The sequence below is a fragment of the Cyprinus carpio genome, chromosome B7 (assembly GCF_018340385.1).
Source record: "Cyprinus carpio isolate SPL01 chromosome B7, ASM1834038v1, whole genome shotgun sequence".
In the NCBI taxonomy this organism is placed as follows: domain Eukaryota; kingdom Metazoa; phylum Chordata; class Actinopteri; order Cypriniformes; family Cyprinidae; genus Cyprinus; species Cyprinus carpio.
Window position 1 is genome coordinate 29,026,467 of NC_056603.1, and position 23,047 is coordinate 29,049,513.

At 36.7% G+C, this 23,047-nt stretch overlaps 3 protein-coding genes across 5 annotated transcripts; 2 read left to right on the top strand and 1 right to left on the bottom strand.

Annotated features, from left to right (window-relative positions):
• The first annotated feature begins 49 nt into the window (after positions 1-49).
• Positions 50-4,805, top strand: LOC109104347 (microfibrillar-associated protein 1-like). Its single transcript, XM_042728221.1, has 8 exons — positions 50-272; positions 746-962; positions 1,035-1,167; positions 1,261-1,454; positions 2,077-2,346; positions 2,435-2,594; positions 2,672-2,761; positions 4,373-4,805. The coding sequence occupies exons 1-8, from the start codon at positions 191-193 to the stop codon at positions 4,550-4,552; spliced, it is 1,326 nt and encodes a 441-aa protein (XP_042584155.1). The 5' UTR covers positions 50-190; the 3' UTR covers positions 4,553-4,805.
• Positions 4,660-18,439, bottom strand: LOC109066947 (huntingtin-interacting protein K-like). The gene is made up of 5 exons (XM_019083993.2): positions 18,415-18,439; positions 5,775-5,944; positions 5,353-5,408; positions 5,208-5,259; positions 4,660-5,104 (listed from the first exon to the last, which is right to left on the bottom strand). Exons 2-5 carry the CDS (start codon positions 5,934-5,936, stop codon positions 5,009-5,011), a joined length of 366 nt encoding a protein of 121 aa, XP_018939538.1. The 5' UTR covers positions 5,937-5,944; positions 18,415-18,439; the 3' UTR covers positions 4,660-5,008.
• LOC122137997 (serine incorporator 4-like) lies at positions 6,538-22,729 on the top strand. 3 transcript variants are annotated; one of them, XM_042728219.1, is made up of 12 exons: positions 6,538-6,941; positions 13,226-13,393; positions 13,599-13,777; positions 14,829-14,908; positions 16,803-16,896; positions 17,328-17,539; positions 17,689-17,784; positions 20,803-20,929; positions 21,014-21,086; positions 21,518-21,557; positions 21,673-21,820; positions 22,056-22,729. In XM_042728219.1, exons 1-12 carry the CDS (start codon positions 6,915-6,917, stop codon positions 22,264-22,266), a joined length of 1,455 nt encoding a protein of 484 aa, XP_042584153.1. In that variant the 5' UTR covers positions 6,538-6,914; the 3' UTR covers positions 22,267-22,729. The 3 variants fall into 3 exon arrangements, with proteins under 3 accessions (XP_042584153.1, XP_042584152.1, XP_042584154.1); XM_042728218.1 differs by lacking the exon at positions 6,538-6,941 and adding an exon at positions 10,100-11,404; XM_042728220.1 differs by lacking the exon at positions 6,538-6,941 and adding an exon at positions 11,357-11,452.
• The last annotated feature ends 318 nt before the right edge of the window (positions 22,730-23,047 follow it).

The following is a 23,047-nucleotide window of genomic DNA, read 5'->3' on the forward strand; positions in this document are numbered from 1 at the left end:
TGCAATTAAAGGTAGGAACTACTTAGCAGGTAAGTGTTTCCGGGGACGAGTTTTCGTGCGGATGCCAGTTGGCATACAATTTCCGAGACGTCCATGTTAGCGGATTAAGGACTGTAAACAGAATTTTTACGAAGATGTTCAGTGATTGTGTTGTTTTCTAGTGTAAAGGGACCCGCGTGAATTCTCCAAAATGTCAGGCTCAAACGCATTAAATGCCAAGCAGCCGCCGATTCAGTCGACGGCAGGAGCCGTGCCGATCCGCAATGAAAAAGGTAGCGTATTTGTTTGAGAAACACTTAGCTTTGACTGTTAGCATGTGTTGATGCAGTAATAAAAACATGAAATTATTGGTCTTAAAACAAATCCCCTGTAGTTAAACTGATACATGCACATGTGTAGTTTTCACATAGTTACTGTAACAAACAGTTTTACTGTAGAAAAATTAAACAACTGTTACTATGTAACAGTTACACTTAATTTTTCTTCAGGAAAACTACCTGACTACAAGACTTGGTAACTTTGCAATAATAAACCACCACAGTGGTTATTAAATGACGAAAAAAGTAACATGACAAAGTCCTGAAAGCTTCAAACAGTGCTCGGGGAAAGCCTGTATCCATTTGAGCATGTTTTTTTTTTAAATGTTTTTTTTTTTTTTTTTTTTAAACCTATAAGATATAGCAGCTTCTTTCTATAGTAAAACAGCTTATGACACTATCGATGTTTTGTTTTGATTTAACTTCAGGTGAAATTTCTATGGAGAAGGTGAAGGTGAAGCGATATGTGTCGGGTAAGCGACCGGACTATGCCCCGATGGAGTCCTCGGATGAAGAAGAGGAGGACTTCCAGTTTGTTAAGAAGGGTAAAGAGGCTGAGCCAGAGATGGAAATTGAAGTGGAGGAAAAATCTGATCCTCGTCTTCGACGTCTCCTGAATCGAGTGACCGAAGATGTTGAAGAAAGGTACGGTTTATCCATCTGTGCAATACAGTTGTGAAAGGGATCTGTTGGCGTTAATGTGAAGTGTTTCTACAGGCTTGCGAGACACAGGCAGATCGCAGAGCCAGAGCTGATTGCTCAAAGCAGTGAGGACTCGGATGAAGGAACGTGGCACCCTGAGCGAGAGGAGAGCAGCGAAGATGAGGAGGAGGAGGAAGTCGATGATGAAGTGGGTCGCTTGAACAAAACATCTAGGAAAAGCAAAGACCTGTATATGTATTAGATGAGTTCACAAATAAGTGGTTTTACGTCTTCTGTATAGGAAATTGAGAGGAGGAGAGCAATGATGCGTCAGCGTGCACAAGAGAGGAAGAACGAGGAAATGGAGGTCCTGGAGGTGGAGGTGGAGGAGGAGGGCAAGTCTGGCGATGACTCTGAATCTGAGTCAGAGTACGAGGAATACACAGACAGCGAGGACGAAACTGAGCCTCGGTTAAAACCGGTGTTTATCCGCAAGTGAGTTTCTGAAACAGAAGTGAACCTTAAAGCGACAGTTCATCCAAGAAAGAATTCTGTTCATTTTTTCCCAATCTGAATCAAATGTTTTCTTTCGCTGAACAGAAAAAAAAGATATTCTGAAGAATGATGATGGTTGACAAATCAGTTGCTTGAAGCTAGCATTAAAAAATACTACGTTTTTGAACCCAATCTATAGTAAAGTGTATTATACTGTATATATATATTGTAGTATTTACAGCACTTTAATAAATGCTACAGCATACTGTATTAGTGAACTGTTAAACTGTAATAAATACTGTAGTATACTTAGTTTTTACTACGGTAGACTGAAGTGTATTGTAGTATAATATGCCCTAGAGTTGTAAAAAACTTAGTATGGTATAGGAAAGTCATTTGTTTATATTACTATAGTTGTTAAGTATTAGTATTTTACTATAGTATGGTTCAAAAACACTATAGTATTAACTATAAATTACTATAGTATTTTTTCATGTGTGAATGGCTACCAGCAACAGTTTGGTACTAAATATTAAAATGAGAACTGAAATTTTATAAAGAAATAAGACTAAAATAACACACTGCAGTTGATCTAATTTCTCATCAATATGACTTCTTTCAGGAAGGACAGAGTGACGGTTGCAGAACGAGAAGCAGAGGAGCAGAAACAGAAAGAGCTGGAAATCGAGGCCAAAAAACAGGCTGAAGAGAGGCGGCGCTACACACTGAAGATCGTAGAGGAGGAGGCTAAGAAAGAGTATGAGGAGAACAAACGTACTCTGGCTGCTCTTGATGCTCTGGACACAGACGGAGAAAACGAGGAGGAGGAGTATGAGGCCTGGAAAGTGAGAGAACTGAAGCGTATTAAGAGGGACAGAGAAGACCGAGAAGCGTGAGAACTCCTCATATTTGCACAAACTGTTTGTTTCACATTAGTAACACAAATGATAATCCCACATTGGCTTTTTCTTAAATTACAGAATAGAGAAAGAGAAAGCAGAAATCGAGAGGTTTCGCACTCTTACCGAGGAAGAGCGTAGGGCAGAACTGCGGACAAATGGAAAAGTCGTCACCAACAAAGCAACAAAGGGCAAATACAAGTTTCTGCAGAAGTACTATCACAGAGGAGCTTTCTTCATGGTGAGTAATGAGCAGATCGTCATTACCTGATCACAATCTGTTCTTGATGTAAAATATAAGTTTTATCTTTTCTGCAGGATGAAGAGCAAGATGTGTTCAGGAGAGACTTCAGTGCTCCAACCCTTGAGGACCATTTCAACAAAACAATCTTACCTAAAGTCATGCAGGTCAGTGCCATCTGTTTGAATTCATATGTGACCCTGGACCACAAAACCAGTCTTGAGTGTTAATTTTTCCATTTAAATAATTATATAAATTCATTTTTAATTGAATAAGCTTTCCATTGATGTATGGTTTGTTAGGATAGGACAATATTTGGCCGAGATACAACTATTTGAAAATCTGGAATCTAAGGGTGCAAAAAAATCTAAATATTGAGAAAATCACCTTTAAAGTTGTCTAAATGATTCCTTATTAATGCATATTACTAATCAAAAATTAGGTTTTCATATATTTATGGTAGGAAATTTACAAAATATCTTCATGGAACATGATCTTTACTTTATATCCTAATGATTTTTGGCATAAAAGAAAAATTTATAATTTTGACCCAATGTTTTTTTTTGGCTATTGCTAAAAATACACCCCAGCAACTTAAGACTGGTTTTGTGGTCCAGGGTCACATATTGGTTTCAACATCGATGCCATTTTCTAGCCGAGTTGTAGGGGTGGGCAATATGACCAAAATCTTTTATCACGATAGGAGTAATTTTATTTCACGGTAACAGTATATATCACGATATAGTTATTTTTGCTTTGAATAATGCCTTTTATGATATCAAAATTTTGATATCGTAGAAAAGTCATAATTTTTGTCACCAGTGTCAATATTACATAAAACTAATACTAGACTAAATTTAAAAAAAGAAGAAAAAACTCAAGCTCACTGAAAACAAGTAAGCAGTCAGTGATTAAGTAAAAAAATTAAAAAAAAAAAACTAATTACAAGCAGTAGAACAAAAAAAAACTACAGTAGAAGAAATACGAAATGCTACATACATTGTATAAAGTAAGAAAATGTATGAAAGCTGCATATTCTTCACTATGTTAATATTTCTTATTAAAGTTATAAAAATGATTTATTCAAGAGCAATGAGAGGTTTTCTCTTTTGTTGTTTGATTAACATGAATGACAGACAGCAGGAATATTAGACTGCTGTCACTCTAAGAGCTGCCTGGATCCAATATACTGCTACACTTGTTTTCTTTCTCAGCAGTTTCCTTTCACTTGCAAAGATGGGCATTTTGACATACGAGTGTGTGTATTTAACCGTTCAAGGCCTATAAAGCACCAAAATTATTCAATACTCCTACTCCTATGAGTACCGTCTTCACATGTGCACACAGAAACAGTCTCTCAGACATGAGTGCACATATAGCGAAATGAGATCTTTTGCTCGTGTCCACCGGTACATTGCCCACCCTTACCGAGCTGTACAGTTTAATTCAGTTTATTTTTGGTGTTGTTGGGTTTTTCAAAAAGCTTACAATGTAAAACACTCAAAATCACATTTTGGAAATTGCCTTTTGAGACTAAAATCAGATTTGTTTGCTTAAAGTCGCAATGAAACAGACTTCGCCAAAGATCTTTGCTTTTGTTTTATGATGTCATTCTGCATGTAACGGATTATCACACACACAAAAAAATAATAATGTAGGGGGGGGGGGGGGTATGGTTCAATACATGGATTGTTGATTAGATGGAAGCAGAATTTTCAGTAGTAGTCTAGCGTCCATGTGTAACACTAATATGACTTATTATTCAATGTGCTTTGTAGGTCAAAAACTTTGGACGTTCCGGACGTACAAAATACACGCATCTGGTGGATCAGGACACCACTTCATTTGATTCTGCCTGGGCTCAGGAGAGCGCTCAGAACAGCAAGTTCTTCAAGCAGAAGGCAGGGGGCGTGAGAGACGTGTTCGATCGGCCCACAGTGCACAAGAGGAAGACGTAATCTTATTTATGGTAGAAGAGCAAATTCAGCTCAAACAAGGACACTTTTAAACTTCTTTTCCCCCTCCATCATCTTTGTTTTACTAGTGTTAAAGAAATCTCATAACATTGACATGACATCTTTATTGCATTTGAATTGTATACATCTAAACAACATTACATTGTGTATGAAGAATTGTAAGGCTAGTTCCACGGTTTCTAATGGGAAGAAAATTGACTTTTTGTTTTGTGGTAATAAACTGCTATGACACTGATTGCATTGGTTCACCTGGAATGCATTACTAAAGAGAGGGTCAGAGCTTCTAATAAATGCAAAGAGGTAAGCTGCACTGGTAAAGACCGTTTAAAAAAAGGCTTCTTTATTACAGAACAAGTACAGTGTGAAAAGGAAAGGGTCATCACAAGCAGGTAAGAGGCAGTCCAATGTGTCCGTACATCTGGAAGCAGTCACATCCACTCAGTTGGTCAGTGCAATCAGCGCCTCCACCACATTGCCCATGTGTTCTCTCAGACTGCGCTCCGCCACCGCTCGCGAAATCTCCATCTCTCCCATCTGTCAGCATGATCATTAGTTCAGTGTCAAAATATAAATATTTATGAATCTAATTTACACACACTCATTAATCTAGCATGAAAATACACTTTTGCATACTTACAATGAGCTCCACATCTTCCTTCTTTATTGTTACTTTGGCTAGTTCTTTTTCTCTGTGGAAGTGACAGAGATGAGTATCGTCGTGATGATCATTTATTAAACAGATATACAGCTGATGATTGCAATCAAACATCAATATTTTTCACCTTTCCTGCTTTGCTTTTTGTTCTCTGGATCTTCTGTCTCCAATCACGGACATGGCCTTCAAAGACACACACGACAGACAGAAATTCAAACAGCATTCATAGGTAAATGTACTCTGAAATGACAGCGTTCACAGGCAGAAGTCCTCGGGCTTCAGCATCTCATTTAAAGGTAAGGTGGAGACCTAAATGAACACTGATAGCTTAAACAATCTCACTTCTCTCTTTAGTGCTAACTAATTAAGCCGGCTTATCAGTCCACTGCTTGAACATCACATTATTAAAACGTTATGATGGCGTTGTAATATTGTGATTCTGTTTATTTGAGTGTTAACTCAGAAATCTACTGTCCACTGCCGCCGCACATGGTTACTCGGCGTTAGCCTGACTAGCTTCCTTCGCTTCTGATACGCGTATTAACTCACCGTTTCCAAATTCGAGCTGGAAATTTCTTTTTCCTCCGCATAGTCGGTAACCCTTTCCAAATCGGCAGCTCCACTGTCATGTTTTCGGGGCTTTTCTGTTGGTTTCCCCGTGCAGTTCTCCTCAGCCTCCAGGTCCAGATCCACATCTCCCTCAGCCGCCATGTTTGCTTCTTCACGCACCCGGAACGCGAAACGGTGATGGAAATACCCGGATTGAGATTCATGTAACACACCACAGAGGTCACGTGTTTTAACAATAACAGTAATAGTTATAACAACATATAAAATTTACTTTTAAGCTATAACATATTTAGATACAAAGCATGCGCAATATGATGCATCAGCCAATGTGAATACTTCCTAATTTAGATGTAGACAAAATGTAAAATATTAAAAGAGGGATAACTTTTAATATCATTCTTATTAATATTTTCATATTTTTAAAGTGTCATTAATGTAAAACACCAAATGTAAACCTACTATTTAAAAATGTATATGACTAACTGAATAACCAGTGACAGACAAAGCAGAATCCCAGTCAAAGAGATTCATCTGAAAGTTCAACTTATTCTCTGATTTAGATGCAGGCATATGAATATTTTTAGAGCAATTCAGAGAAGTGTTCATTTAAAAAAAAAATAATAATAATTAATGTTGGGTGAATTGTTGATTTTATTACAGTCATAAGGATGGAGTTGTGACAAAATAAATAAAATCATGCAAAATTACACATCCTCACTTTTAGGCAAACAGATGTTGTTTATGGGTTCAGAAGGGTTCTATCTCTAATCAAAAGCTTTCTCGTAACTATTTGATCTCTTAATAGGTTTACCAGTGACGAACACTACTACTGTACACTGTTAGTCTGTTACTACGTGCCTTTCTCTTCCACGATGGGTTTTCTACCTCCTCCTCAACTCATAATCAGCTTAACAAAAAAGGAAGCCTTTTCAGAGCACACCTGAAGTGCAGCACCTGCTCTGCTCACCAGAATATGTTGACCATCTTTGAGGGATGCTACAAAGGTTTGATAGGAAGCCTTTCCCCATCATTACCAATCTGTTTATTCTACTGTACGATTGATCTCTGACAGCCACTGGACGTGGAGATTTCCTCTGACAGCCGGATCTGTGGGAAGTGATGTGTTGTCGCTGTTGCCGGGCCCAAGTAAGCTTTCCTGCATGTGATGGTAGCACTGTGTGAGCTTCAGCATGTAGAGATTGACCTAAAATGTAGCTCGATTTTTTATTTAGTAGGGCAGCACGCTTCAGTGAAGGATGGGATTGAGCTGTTGCTGTTACATTAGTCAGTAGATGAAGAGGGCATGAAGGGAACACAATATGATCAAATTCTGCAAATGTAAATGTCTAACAAGCTGACAATGAGTTCTATTAGCAACACATCAAAACAGCTTTCAACAGATCTCCATAAATTTTCAGTATTTGTGTCTTGTTTTCCACTGTAAATGTCTAAAGTTTCTTAAATCAAAATACACGGAGACGCAACATTTTCTAAGAAACTGAGAAACTGTGGTATGATTAAAACAAGAACAAATATCTGCCTAACAAGACAGAAATACTGAGGAAGATATTCATTTGTGCCATGAAAGCAACATTTAATGTTGTGACTCTGTGACTAAAATAATTAATGACTTTCTGCTCCAAGTTAAGATATTTTAAGGCGTTAATTTGTGGAAGGGTGAATTAAGTCTTTTTAAGACCCATAGAAACACTATGATGTTTGTATGATGACAGAATTTGGAAGGGAATTAACAATCCATTCCTTTAAGCTTTATATCATTGTTATTGTTATTATTACGGAACATATTTGTTCTGTACATTTAATTTGTTGTTTTGTATGTATTATGTTTTCTACAATCATTTTTGCAAAGCACTTAACCAGTCGCTGGGACCCTTGACCATTCGCTTGTGTGTGTGTGTGTATATATATATTACATTAGAGTAACCTGTTTATCTCCTTATGGTTTTCATGTTTGCATCAGATGATGTTTTAAATCAGATCTGATGAAATATGTTTCTCTTTTTATAAAATGCTAAAAGTTAATGTAGTGACAATATTTCACATATACAATTTGATATAATAACACAAGCAGCTAGTACCCTATTTATTGGTAATTGCATGAATGTAAACATTCATTCTTGTAAAGGCCAGATTACAGAAGAGAGTGTGTGTGTGTGTGTGTGTGTGTGTGTGTGTGTGTGTGTGTGTGTGTGTGTGTGTGTGTGAATGTTTCCCATCACTTATTCTAAAGCCCATGAGATGGCATAGATCAAATGTTTCTCATGGGCCTGGCTGAGTGATTTGCATTGTATGTTGTCAGCCGTGCTTTTGTTCGAACAGTGTGCTAGTGTCCCTCTCTCACTCAAGGCCCCCAATTATTGAGTGAAAAGACCTCCAGCCATTCTGGGTGTTTCACTCTGAGAGACAGATTAGAGGTTCATTGAGTATACACTTTGTATACTTTAAAAGACTCTAATTGGTTTAGAAAGGTTCATGTCTGTGTGATTTAGCTAAACAAGGATTACAGCTGCTAAATTAAACTCTCAGTTCCTAGTAACACATTTTTATGCATCCTATCTACAGAACAAATAACACTTATTCATAAAGCATAACGTTAGTTACAAAAACAGACAAATGTATTCCTCTCTTAACCTATGTCACAGACTTCTGCTCTTCTTAAGAGAGAAACACAATGCCTGTGCTGTAATGTGCTGCCACTCTGATAGCTGCATCCCACGAACAGTGTTATGTAATGATATTGTGTCCAGCAAGGTTTTGGCCACATGACTCTCTGGAACTGTCAATACTCTGAAAAGTTCTTTCCAGACTGAAATAGTACACAGAGTCTGTACTGAGAGAAGTATTTAAACAACAAACTCAAACAGTCACTTGAAAAGCTTCTGTTCAGATGCAGTTCTGCTTTACAATCACATCCCGCTATTCACTTCCTTGCTGGATTTATAGGAACATTAACAAATAGGTCAAATTACTGCACCAGACCTACAGAGCATACGCTGATTGGAATATTTTTATACAGGTGACTGTCACATTCAACTTTTTTTTTCTTTTTTTTTTTACGTTTCTAGGTAAGATTTTCTAGGTAAAAAAAATGCACTAAATGGACATCCTTGACAGTTGTGTTGAGTCTTGCACCTCTTTGGGAGGAAAAAATAAATAATTCCATGAACATGTATAAAGAACTTTTATGAGAATGCTATAAAAGGCTAGATAACTTGGGACAAACGTTCTATTAAAATGACTGGAAGAAACCAGAAAGTTCAGAAAGCTGAGGTTCTGAGAATATTCCCTGCTGGGTTGACAGTTTTGCCATTTGAAGATAAATATCAAGAAAAAAAGTTTTCAATTTTACATTTAAGAATGCTTTCCTTGTAAATGGCAGCAGAAAGGGATAGTTCACCCAAAAATAGAAATGCATCATGTATATTGTGCTTAGTTCCAAACAACTAACATTAAACCCAGGGTATAAAATACTTGAGTAATTTTACTTAATTACTGTACTTTTACTTGATTATATTTCTGAAAAAAAAAAAAACTGTATTTTTTCTCATTACAATTGAAAAGTTACAACTTGAAAAGTACTAGTTACATTTTTTTTTTTTTACATTTTATATTTGGCACATAAAATATTGTAAACAGAAAACCAAACACGCACGCTTGATGTGAAATCCAATGAGGTTTGTTTTCATGCCTCAAGCTCACTCATTTCAGCTTCTTGTTGTTTCAACTTTACATTTTAAATGTTACAAATCTCCAAAAGTGTTTAAAATAACATTGTAGATTAAAGAAATTGTAAATCATGCTTACTGATTAATGATTTTCAATTAATTTTCCAGGGAGTGGATATGTTGTATTGTAATATATTGAATAACAATTAGGTAATTACATGATTTGCTCATTAATTAATCTAATTAATCAAAAAAAAAAATAGATAAAAATATTTGCTGAGAAAAAAAAAATAAGTTAAATATAAGTTAGAGGTAGGGTCAACAATGTAATTATATATGTAACTAAAGAAATTAATTAGATGTAATTGCAGGACAGTGTTTTCAAATAAGTACAATGTAAAAACATGTATGTACACAATAAGTGCATTGTATCAAATTATTAATTTATATGTAAGGATATAAGGACACTCAATATAAAGTAAGGGCTGTAAATTCATTTAATTAGTGTTGCTCATTACTTAATTGTGTAATTACACTGTAACGCCATCACCTTAAAAAATGTAACCAGAAGATACTGTGAAAAATAAAATGAAATGAAAGTCAGTGTAGTCCAGTGTTGTTTGGACCACAACTTTCTTTAGAATAAATTCTTTTGGGTTCCACAAAAGAAATATGAAAGTCATATAGGTTTATAATGGCAGGGTGAGTTAAATGGCAACAATTTCTACATTTGAGTGATTTCAAGTGTGATTTCTGAATCAACACCACAACAGTTATGTACGATGTCAAATCTGTACATGATCCTGAAGGCTAATGATTCAAGTGGGCCTGTGTTTGCCAGACCCTTGTTGTCTGGATTAGTGTGTCACTGTACCGGAGAGAGAAGGTCACCCAGGCTGAGACGAGGACTAAAAACTCCAGGATAATCCCAGCACACATCCTCACCCATACACACTGTCCTAAATATAGAGCTACCGGCCGCTCATTTTCAACTCATAACACTGCCAGAGACATGACACACTGTTACATATATCATGCTTAATATCCACATATATGATTCTTATCCACTTCATAACAGCTGAAATAATTGTGAAGATTTAGTATGTGACGTTTGCTGAATTGCACCCCCATTTTACACTAGGCTGTGGTCAATGTATGCAAAAAAATGCAGGACTGGACCTGTGCCACTTTTCCTGTGCATTCCTCCAAACACCCGCTTCATTCGCATCCCTCTGTTTCTGGGTCAAAGCATAATGACCAGATTACATACGACTCTTTATAGTCAGACTAGTGAACAGTTGTGTAGGTGTCACTTAACCAAAAAGTTGGGATCCAAAGGTATGTCTACTTTGAGAGAGCAGTCACAAAATCGCAAGTAATTACATTATTTTGCCCTAAAGCGATTAGCAATCCTATTGTGCGTGTGACTGTGCTCTGGAGCTGGTGCACTGGAGCGAGGGGGAAGGGAGGGACAGATGGGCCAACACATGGAAGCTGCCCCCTCCTCCTGCTGCTCTTGTTGCCTAATCTCACTGGGTGGAGGGCAACTGGGCATCCATCCTTGCTCACACACTCTCCTGGCACCATTCGATGCCACCAGGCTGCTCGTATAGGATATGGGAAGACTGTTCGGATGTTCCCACGAGAGTGACATGAGGGTGCGCATTTGGGGATCTGTGGAACTACACCTGCAGGAGAAACTAGCTGAGGACTCTTTCATGTAAAGCTAAGGAGCTCCTACAGATAATACAGTGTCCTGACCCTGACTGGCTATAGCATATACTTTTTTATTTATTATATTTTTTTCTGGAGGTCTTGTTTTAATGACTAATCGTCCTTGAGAAATAAGAAGCCATGTCGACTTCTCAAGCTTTACACCACAGCGGTGTCTACAACTATTTCCTGAACATGGTGGCTTATCAGGTGAGAGAGCGCGCGAGAGACATGGAGATCATGTGAGAATGACATCAGGTGACATTTTTCAGATGATTTGTATTTTTTTGTCAACTATTTAGCCCTGCATTAGTGCATTTTCATTTGAATAACTCAGTGGCTGTGCTTTATCACCAGAATAGAACAACACACTTTTAAATTTTAATTCCACTGCTATTTTAGGTGATTACTATTTTTATTGCACTGTTAAAGTCATTTGGTCAGTTGTTGTTATTGTAGTTGTTTGGTATGCGAAGGTAAAACTCCTCTCTCCACAGAAATGCACAGGCATCATGGAAAGTGCTTTCTGTCAAATGAAATTAAGAGGATGGATGACTCATTCCATCATCATAAGCTTTAAGAATCAGTTTGTTTTCATCCTCCTTCACTGGCTGTAGGAATATTGCCACTGAATTATTAAGAGCAGTTTGAGTTATATAGTAATTAGACAGTTTGTCTCAAGTGAATTTTAAGTGCAATACAATGATGCACCATCAGTGAACTATTAGACATGTTTTTTTAATGTTAATGAACATTTATAAAATAAATTAATGATAAAACAGGGGTAGCCCTATTTCATTTAGTTAATAAGCAAATTACTTAATCAAGGGTAGATGATTTATTGGTTTGTATAATAAACACATTGTTAAGCTTGTTTGTTTGTTTTTTTCTTTGAGATGTGAGATTCACTGATAAAACCTTTTTACAATTTTTGTAAATCAATTTCTATAAAGAATAAAATTAAATCTTCCAGCTGGTACCAATATACTGAGTCATAGGCCAACAGCTATGTCAAATCAAATCTCATGATCATTTACTTACTTTCATGTCAATCCAAACCTGTTTAACTCTTTTTCTTCTGTGGAACATAAAAGAAGGTATTTTGAAGAATGTTTCTGTTTTTGTCCATATGAAATCAGTGAGGTCCAAAACAACACTGGTCCTTCATTGACATTCATTGCATGAACAATTTTTCTAAATATCATTTGTGTTTCTGAGAAGAAGGAAAGCCATACAGGTTCGAGGGTGAGTAATGACAGAATATACAATTTGGGTATATCATTCCTTCTGCTGTTTTAAAAGAAAAATGCATCACCTAATTTCATGTTCCTGGTCAAAAATTGCCGGCCTTTAAAAAATTGCTTATAAATCTCTCACTATGCTATATTATCACCAAATCTGCAAATTAATCTGCACCTCAGTTTTTGAGTGAACATTGTGTACAATTTTGGCCAAGTTCACTGAAAAACTGAGGTGCATATGCTCATATCACTGAGGTCTACAATCAATTAGTTCCAAAGAGAAATACAAAATCTGTGCTAATAGTAAAAAAAAAAAGGTCAAATTTTAGTCCAATGTGATAACACTAGCATTAATTTTTCAGGAAAAAGAAAACCGTCCAGGCCAAAATGACTGGAACACAATATAATGAGTTAAACATTTACATAGCTCGACATTTCAATTGAGAATTACTATATATTTTGATGGCCTTTCCCTGCATTTCAAATTGTGAATGACTGCAACAGGATATTGTATTGAAGCACAGTGTTAAACATATCTGAAAGATTTTTCACTATAACACGTGCCGTTATCATTCCAAATCCTGTATATGCTCATAAAAGATAGATTGTTAATCTGTAAAGTCAGTGGGAACTGAGTTTCAGCCCAATCTATGCTTCTGGGTTTAACTGAAGATAAAAGATGCTTGGACCTCATCCAGGCAACCAGCTCCGATCCAGCAGAAAAATCCAGATGCTTTGAGTGATCTCGATTAATCCCAGACCCTGACCGGTCTGCTTTTCTTTCCATCAGATATGCTGCTGCTGTGGCCCGGCACCATGTTCCCTGTGCTGCTCCTTCTGTCCGCCCGTCAAATCATCAAGCACCACGCGGGTCATGTACACGTTATTCCACATCCTGGCCTGCACTGTCTCATGCCTCATGCTGTCTAAGACTGTGTCAGAGGCAGTGAGGGAGAATGTAAGTTGTCTACAAGTTGCACAGGCTCCAGTGGTTCTAATCTAGTTTTATGTAAACACCCCAAACTCTGCTTCATTTGTAGTCTCATCCAATCAAATCTTGGATAATCTGCTTTGCAGGACACACACTAGCTACACATGCCAGCAGTCTGTGCCCTACAGAAACGCTGTGGCACGCAATAATAACAGATGTCATTCGTCCTCAGGTGCCTTTCTTTAACGTGGTGTGTGATGAGGCTCATGGTGGAAGAGACTGTCAGATGCTGGTGGGATACTCTGCCGTCTACAGGGTGTGTTTTGGCACAGCTTGTTTCTACTTGATGATGGCCATCTTCCTCATTGATGTGAAGTCTAGTCAGGATTTCCGAGCCCTCATTCATAACGGGTCAGTGTCATTATTCCCTACACTCTTTAAAGGGGTCCTATTATGCTCTTTTACAAGGTCTTGGTTTTGTTTTGGGGGTGTACTAGAACAGGCTCTCATACTAGGTTGTTCAAAAAACATATATTTTTCACATATTTTACATTATTACAACACCACTCTCCCCAGTCCAGCATGAACGGCTGGAATAGTTCCTGCATCAAATGAAGACCCGCCTTCTGAAATACAAAATGCGCTGTGATTGGTTAGCTGGGCCAGTGTGTGTTGTGATTGACAGCACTCGGCGCCTGATCGGGAAATGTCATGTCCCTTACCATAACCGTCTGCTGTGAGCTTCAGTGTAAAATATTGCTTCAAAATCAAATCAATCTGAGCGCGATTTAAACCCGGATGATTGTAACCACTCAAGTTCGTCTGTCTTGGGAAAGCTAGCGTGTCTCAGACATAGTGATAACACTCATTGCGTTCTCTAGTGCAGCTCAACTAGGTCTCGTCCCATTCGTCGATCTTTGTGATATCACAAATCCCGAAAAAATATGCATTGTAGTCCAAACTATTCAACCTTTCAAATCTTTTAAAAGCTCAAACATGTTAAATAAAATCTCTCCTTTTGAATTGGACTTTGAGCTTTGTAACTTTGCAGATCTTGTTTATGCTCAAACAGCAACATTACAGACTAACTAAAGTTGAAAAAGTGAAAAAGCATAACAGGACCCCTTTAAAATAAAGGCATCTATGGTTCCATAAAGAACTTTTAACATCTATGGAACCTTTCCATTGCACATAAAGATTCTCTATAGTAGAAAAGGGTGCACTTCTTCTTCTTCTTCTTTAGATTATTAAAACTTCTTCTATGAAGTTGCTGAAAATAGTTCTTATGAGGAAGAGCATGATATGGACATGGGTCAACCAGATCTTTGGAGGTGCTTGTATGACCAACCCCAACAGATTTTGGACTATGAATATATGACATGTTGGCTCATCCATTTAACAGGTTTATTGAGTTTATTATAAATAAACTAACACAACACTTATTCTCCTCATCTTCACTTAGGTTCTGGTTTGTGAAGTTCATCACCATGCTTGGAATGATTGCTGCTGCCTTCTTTATTCCCACAGAATCCTTTTTGCATGGTGAGCTGGTCATCTCTGAAGGCTTATATTTCTGATAAATAATATATAGGCATGCACCGATATCTACATTTGCAAGATCGGATTGATACTAATAAATCCAATAATAACACTATAGTTCAAAATTGTGGGCTCAGTATTTATTTTTTATTTTTTTGGACACAAGATCACATTATTTTGATCAAAAGTGAGCAAAAACATTTATAAAATTACAGATTTCCATTTCAAATAAATGCTGTTCTATTCCTCAAAGTATCCTGAAAATAAAATATATCTAAGTTCTGTGAAAATGTGACCCGGTCTGTGTAATCCAGGCTAAAGTCTCAAAATCTCATTATGAGATAAGAAGCAACAAAGTTTGATTTTATTTATTAATTTCATTATGATTTCAATCTTACTCGGTTAATATTAAAGCTATTAAGGTTACATTTTCACAGAATGTTCTTTACCTCAAGAAGGATGATTTTATGTAGTTTTCACAGCCAGGGTCACAAATATTAAGTACAACTATTTTCAAAATTGATAATAATAAGAAATGTTTCTTGTATGCCATATCTGCATATTTCTGAAAGATCACATGACACTGTAAACTGAAATAATGACTGCTCACAATTCAGCTTTCACAGGAATAAATCACATTTTAAAATATGTAAAATGCTTTCAAATGGACCAGAGGGCTGGGCGATATATCTAACGATATAATCATGCGTATCTAGTCAGTAAATCTGGTTCCCTGATTAGCACTTAATCGCCATCACCTGCTTTCAAATGGACCAGCATTTAATAGACAGAGCCGTAGATCACTGACAAGCTACGCAATATCGGGTTCATTATCGCAGATGTATCGCCTTCGATAATGAACGCGATATTGCGTAGCTTGTCAGTGATCTACGGCTCTGTCTATTAAATGCCGGTCCATTTGAAAGCAGGTGATGGCGATTTAGCGCTAATCAGGGAACCAGATTTACTGACTAGATACCCATTATTAAAATATTACTGACATCAATCTTGCTTATTTTACTGTATTATTATTATTTTTTTAAATAAGAGACTCATTTCAAACTCATTAACAAAATCTTACTGACCCCAAACTTGCATGTTATGGCCAATTCTATAATTAAGTCATGATTAATCAGAATTCTGCTTTGTCTTAATAATAATAATACTACTAATAATACTAATAATGCTAAAACTAAAATAAATAATTTGAAACAAGTAATACATCACAACATTATAATGTAAGATAGATATTCATTTTGAGTTTTGCTTCATATTTAATTAAACTGTGTAATTAAAGTAGTTTTAGAGATTAACTTTAAATGAGTGTTAACATGATGGTCTAAATGTAAAAATAAGGAAAATGAGAATGTACAATTAAATATTCAACACTGATAACCAGAAATGAATCTCTAAAATCGGAAAATAACCAATACAATACCAATATATTGTGCATCCATACTTATAAATGGAAAGGAAGTATATCGATCAAAACATGGAGACTGTAGTGAATACTAGTCTGTATCTAAAGTGATCATGTGCTTAATGGGATTATATGGCTCTGGCCAGTCTGGATAATGTGAAATGCACTTCTTACTTAAATCCGCCAGGTGGCACTATAAACACACTGGACATTTTCCATTAGCGCACAAAGTGAGGATTCACTCAGTGGGCCTCATTTATGAAAGACAACCGGAACACATTTCTTTTAAAATCGTTCAAAAACTGTGCGTAAAATGTTCAATTCAGTGTAACATTTTACAGAAAAAAAAATATTTTACGTATGACTTTGTTCTGCTCAAGATTCAGAATTAAACCCAGCGTTCCATAAATCTCAGTTCACTGGATTTCACTGTCTTGCTTTAATATTTTTTTTCTCTTTTCTCCTCTCTTCATGTAGCCTGGCATTATGTTGGAGTAGTAGGAGGCTTTGCTTTTATCCTCATTCAACTCATTCTCATCACTGCTTTCGCTCATACATGGAATAAAAACTGGTGAGTGAAGAAACTAGGTTCACACACACAGAACCTGCTAAAACAAACCTGCAATAACCCACAACAACTACTGTAGGAAAGCACCCATTACCAGACTATGAAGAACCACATCTGGTTCATGTCTGAGTCACATCTTGCTCTGGAATGATAAAATGTCTCCCTCCACAGTTTTACTGTTTTACATGTAGATAATCTCTGTCCTTCACTCCCTTCCTGTTTCTCGCTCTGGTATCTCACTTATTCATACAAACACGCATTCAAACATTCAATCTCCCTGTTTTCCTTCTGACATCCAGCTTTCCCCAGATGTTTGTGGAGTATACCTCAAGCCATATTGAGGCAGAAAGTCATCTTAACACAATGGAATTGTGAATTCTCTTTTGAATTTAGACGCGAGGCGTCACTGATCTCATCCCGTCTCTCATTTCCAGGTTAACCGGTGCAGCTGAGAATAAGAGGTGGTACGTGGCAGTCATGTGTGCTACCCTCTTTTTCTACACCGTTGCCACCATGGCCTTCACCTTTATGTACAAATACTACACTCACCCAGCGGGATGCCACCTGAATAAAGCCCTGCTATGGACTAACCTGGCCCTCTGCACCATCATGTCCTTTATTGCGGTCACTCCCTGTGTGCAGCAAAGTTAGTGATCTGCTTCTGTTCTCTCACCGAAACAATAGTTTAGTAGTTTATAGCAGCAGTTTTAAAATAAACGAATCAAGAAACGATAAAGGTTTTGTGGGAATACTCTTGCGATAATTCAACCTGTCCCGTTTTGCTGTCCCTTTCAGAGCAGCCCCGCTCAGGACTCCTGCAGGCTTCCATCATTTGCTGCTATGTCATGTACCTGACCTTCTCTGCTCTGTCCAGCCGCCCACCAGAGAAGGGTAAGTCGGAAAGACTGCTAGTCAGATGCATAACAGTGTCAGGTCATAAGACAAGATACTGCAGATTTGAGATTTTGGGCTATTTTGCTCTCATAACATGTCTTCTTTCAGATTAGTGTAAAGAAAACATCCAAAATACACTACTTGAGTCAGTAGATTTGAATTAGAATACATCTCTAAAGGCCATTTTCTCAAAATGAGTCACTTCAAAAGCACTTCTGTTTGTTTAAATATAATTTTCCTGATTTATATAACATTTTTTTCCCCCCTAAAATAAGGTGATTTGTTTTTTCTGGTTGTTGAAAGTTTTTTTGATTTAAGGAGTGATGAAAAGAGATCCCCCTTTAAAAACCTTTGACTAATATAGGCTATCAACAAAATATATCAACAATATTTAAATAGCCTATAACATTTCAGAATTCTTGTAATACAAAACCATTCTCTGAATGTGCTGTTATTAATCAAAAGGAGCATGCACCTGTAAGTCAATTTTTACCCTGTGGTGTCTTGTCTTATAGCCTAAACGGATCTAAAAACATGGTGCTTTGGCTTATTGGTGTTGTTTTTGTGTGGAAATCATATCATGTGCACATAGGTGAATAATAACTAATAAATTAAAGCATACCATACCTTTAAGGGCAAGTTGTTTGGGTTCTCCGTGGTATAAGGTCAGCATAAACTTTACGGAAAAAGAAACATTTTGTAAACGCTTGAATCAATATAGCTGCTGTTAAGGACAATGACAGACTGACGCTAACACCTGAGCGTAATGATTTGACCAATCACTGGATGCAGATTTACATACAACACACCTCCAGAGCTAGACAGAGATGCCTTTACGTTCATTTTTAACTAAATAAAGAAACAATCATTCAACAAAAAAATCCTGTCCATGTAAATTAGGCATTGTATATTGTATATTAATTTTTTTATTATTATTCAATGTTTTCCTTCTCACCATAAATGCAAAGTATTTTGTTATCGAGTGGGGAAAAGTTCACTGTAGATGTCACGAGCAGCGTATTCGTCACTCGACCAATCACCTTTGAGAAGGTTTGAGACAAGAACCAATCGCTGTCCTCACAAGACGTCATCTGAGCAGATGAGCGAGAACGGAATTGTGAATTGACTTGCGAACTAATTGAAAGTATATTTTGAGTCCTACTAACATTACTACAATAGAACTGAAGTAAAAATAAAGGTATAATAGAATAAAATAATAGATAAAACAGAAATACAAAATATCATTAAAATGACAAAAGCACATAACAAAACTACTAAAACCTGAATTAAAATGAAAACAGAAATTATTTGAAAAAATTATATTTCAAAATATGAATAAATTCTGCAAAAGTATTAAAACAATTCTTAAATAAAACGGATTGCAACATTGCTGATGCATCAAGTAGACCTAACACTTTAATGACACATTTACCTCTTTGCAAGATCATTAAACACTTAACCCTGATTGTTCTGGAAGAAAACTAATCCTGGATCCAGCATGTGTGAGCCTGTCTCTAGCTGTCAACATAAAGCCAAATAACTAACCATCCAGTCACAGTAATGATGACAGGCATTTGTAGAGTGATTGGTGGCCTTTTTAAATACTTTCCACTATTCATGAAACATTAAAATGCTTTCTAGAGCGCACTGCAGATCACAGACTGATCTGATATTTGAAGCTCACAGTGCAGCCTCCATGCAGGGTGCAAACCTCGACCGGAGTAACCGAATAGATTTATCCCTCAGCAAAATGAATCAAACTGCCTGTAAACACATAGTCATTAACAAATAGTCATCAGTGGAGCCCACAAAACTCTTCTTGGTTCGTCATCTCACCTCCATTAGTGGTGAATTTCTGAAAAAAAACTGTGGCACGCTGCAAAGGTGATGAATGGTGCATGCTCAACATACGACAGAGATGAACGAGATTTCCCGAAAGAAAGATTTTGCTGAGGTCATAGAAAAGCTCTCAAGCATGTAACAGATGTAGCTGAGGGTGTTTCACGTGGGTATTTGAAATACAGATGTTATACTGATGATAAAGTTCAGAGGAGAAGAATTACAGCCATTGCTGTAAAATGATTGCAGAATAATTTATACATTTGGCAGGTTTTGGATTTGGTATGATTTACATATTGTCTGATGAAGAGCTTAAAATTGACTTGAAATATCACGTATGTGGTGAGATTAATATGGCAGAACTTCTGCTGAAACGGTGTACTGACTTCTTGCACTTTTTTTTATTTGGTGAATGGCGCTGTGTGTTTATATGTGTGCTTGTTGTGTCCTGTCTTGTTCCCTAACTATCAGCGGCTTTTTAGCCTTTGTTTGCTGCATGACTTCATAAAGGACTGAAGTGCACCCTGAGGCATGCTGGGAGTTTAATCCCATCTGAGAGGAATTCTCTTAGACACATAACACACACAGTATCCACAGACCTCTAAAGCATCTCTAAACCCAGCAACAATGGGCTCAAGAATTCTTAAATGGAGTGTGTAAATGTAATTAGTCATTTTCAATTAGCTGTTTTCAAATAACTGAGAATTTGCTGTTAAAGAAATAGTTCACCCCAAAAGGAATATTTTGTCATCATTTACTCACCCTCATTTCGTTCCAAACCTGTATGAGTTTCTTTCTTCTGTTGAACATAAGAAGATATTTTGAAGAATGCTGGTAATAAAACAGTTGTTGGTCCCCATTGACTTCCATGGTAGGGAAAGAAATACTATGCAAGTCAATGGGGACCAACAACTGTTTGGCTCTTCAAAATTCTTTCAAATATCTTCTTTTGTGTTCAACATAAGAAAGAAACTTATACAGGGTTGGAACGACATGAGGGTGAGTAAATAATAACATTTTCATTTTGGGGTGAACTATTAATGCGACAGGAACTTAAAGGGCATGATTCTGAAACCCTGACTGATGAGTTTGTGGGAAAACAAAACAGGAATTGAATTCACATGAGGAAAAAATAAATGTGTGATGAATAACACCAGCATTTGTGTGTTCTTTCAGTGGAGTATCAGGGGGTCAACATGACGGTGTGCTACCCCAAAGTCAGCAGGGATGAGATTCAAAATGAAGGCAATGCAGTGGCCATTATTGGGGCTGCAATCATGTACTGCTGTGTTCTCTTCGCATGGTGAGTAAAACAGTACAAAGAGTAAAAAGAAGTATTAGTATTGAGACATTAATAGAAGGGCTAACTGCAGATTTTCTCTCTCAGCAATGAGGCTTCATACTTAGCTGAGGTCTTTGGACCTTTCTGGATGATAAAAGTTTACCGCTATGAGTTCCAGGTATGTGACTTTCTAAGAAAAATATTAGTGACTTGACTTCTTTAACTCTTGAAGGGATAGTTAACCCCCTTCAAAAAATGAAATTCTGTCACTTGTATGACTTTCGTTTTTCTGCAGAACACACAAAAGAATACATTTTGAAGAATGTTGCTAACCAAACAGTTTCAGTTTTCCCTTTGACTTCAACTGTATTTTTTTGTCCATATAATGGAAGGCAATGGAAACGGAAACTGTTTGGCTACCAACATTCTTCAAAATATCTTCTTTTGTGTTACACAGAAGAAAGTCATACAGGTTTGGAACTACACAAGGGGGAATAAATGATGACAGAATTTTCATTTTTTGGTAAAGTAAACTATTAAAATTACGAAAATTTTGTACTTAAATATATTGTCTTTGAATGAATGTCTCTCCCTCTCTGTCCTGAACAGAAAGCCTCCTGTTGCTTCTGCTGCCCAGAGGCTGAAGATGGTGAGAAGAATATCACACGTTCCAATATCCATAGATTTCACAAACATATTAATGTCATTAAACACAATAGTGTATGAGACAGAAGGTATTAACATCTTTGTTTCTGTCCCGTCAGAGGAAGAGTTCGTCATTGACGAGAACAAAGGCTGTCAGAAAGTCATCCACAATGAGACCCAGCGCGTCGCCTACAGCTACTTTTTCTTCCATTTTGTTTTCTTTCTGGCTTCCCTCTACGTAATGATGACCCTCACTAATTGGTTTAGGTCAGTTGTTAAAGCTGTTCTGGAGATCAGAGTAGAAATACTGAGCTGAATATTTTCTCTTTTAATTTTTTGTATTTTGATAACATCTCTAAAATATATATATTTTTTCAGATTTAGCTAATATCTTGAGAATTTTTCTGCAATTTTGTTGCCAAACGTATAGCACACACAAATGTACATGAAAATAAAGAGGGCTTGAATCACAATTTTGATCGTACTGCTCTGTCCCCTCCAGTTACGAGACTGCTGTGCTGGAGACCACCTTCACCCATGGGAGTTACTCCACGTTCTGGGTCAAGCTGTCCTCCTGCTGGGCGTGCGTGCTTCTGTATCTGTGGCTTCTCCTGGGTCCCCTGTGCCACTGCCAGTCTGATCACAAACGACCTCGCCGCGCCCGCATCAAGAGACGGGCCGCCTCCCACCGCCACGTTAGCGTCAGCGTGTGAATTACAGACTGTGGGGATGGGTGCCAGTTACTGGGGATTTCCACCGCTAAAAGAAATGGGTCACGGCGGATCTCTTCAGTTAAATTAACATTGATCCTCCTGATAATCCTGTAAGGATTAAAATCACCAGCACTATGAATGCAATTCAACATGGGAACAGAAAATGTACAAGACTGTACAAGCATACCTTTAGGGGATGTGCTGCAACTGCCAAAAGGAATATGACTAACATTTTCTGCACAAGCTGGATGTCTGTATGTTTTTTTTCTTGTTTTTCTTAAATGTAGAAGAATTTTTTATTGGTTTACAGCGTAGACATATGGAAACTACCTGAAATAGGCTTTTTCCGAAATAGGCTTTAATTTAAGATTTTGTTAAATTTACGCATATTAAGATGGATAAATTATGTGAGCATTGCTTTATTTCAGTGATCTGTGGCTTATGTGTATGTATATATATATATATATATATATATATATAGATATATATATATATATATATATATATATATACTGTATATACTGCCTTTGATTGGCTGAGACAGTGGGTGGGGCATATATATAGAGAAAACATATATATATATATATATATATATAGATATATATATATATATATATATATATATATATATATATATATATATATATATATGTATACAGTATATGCAGTATATATATTATTTATTTATATATATATATATATATATATATATATATATATATATATATATATATATATATATATATATATATATATATACTGTATGTATATATATATATAT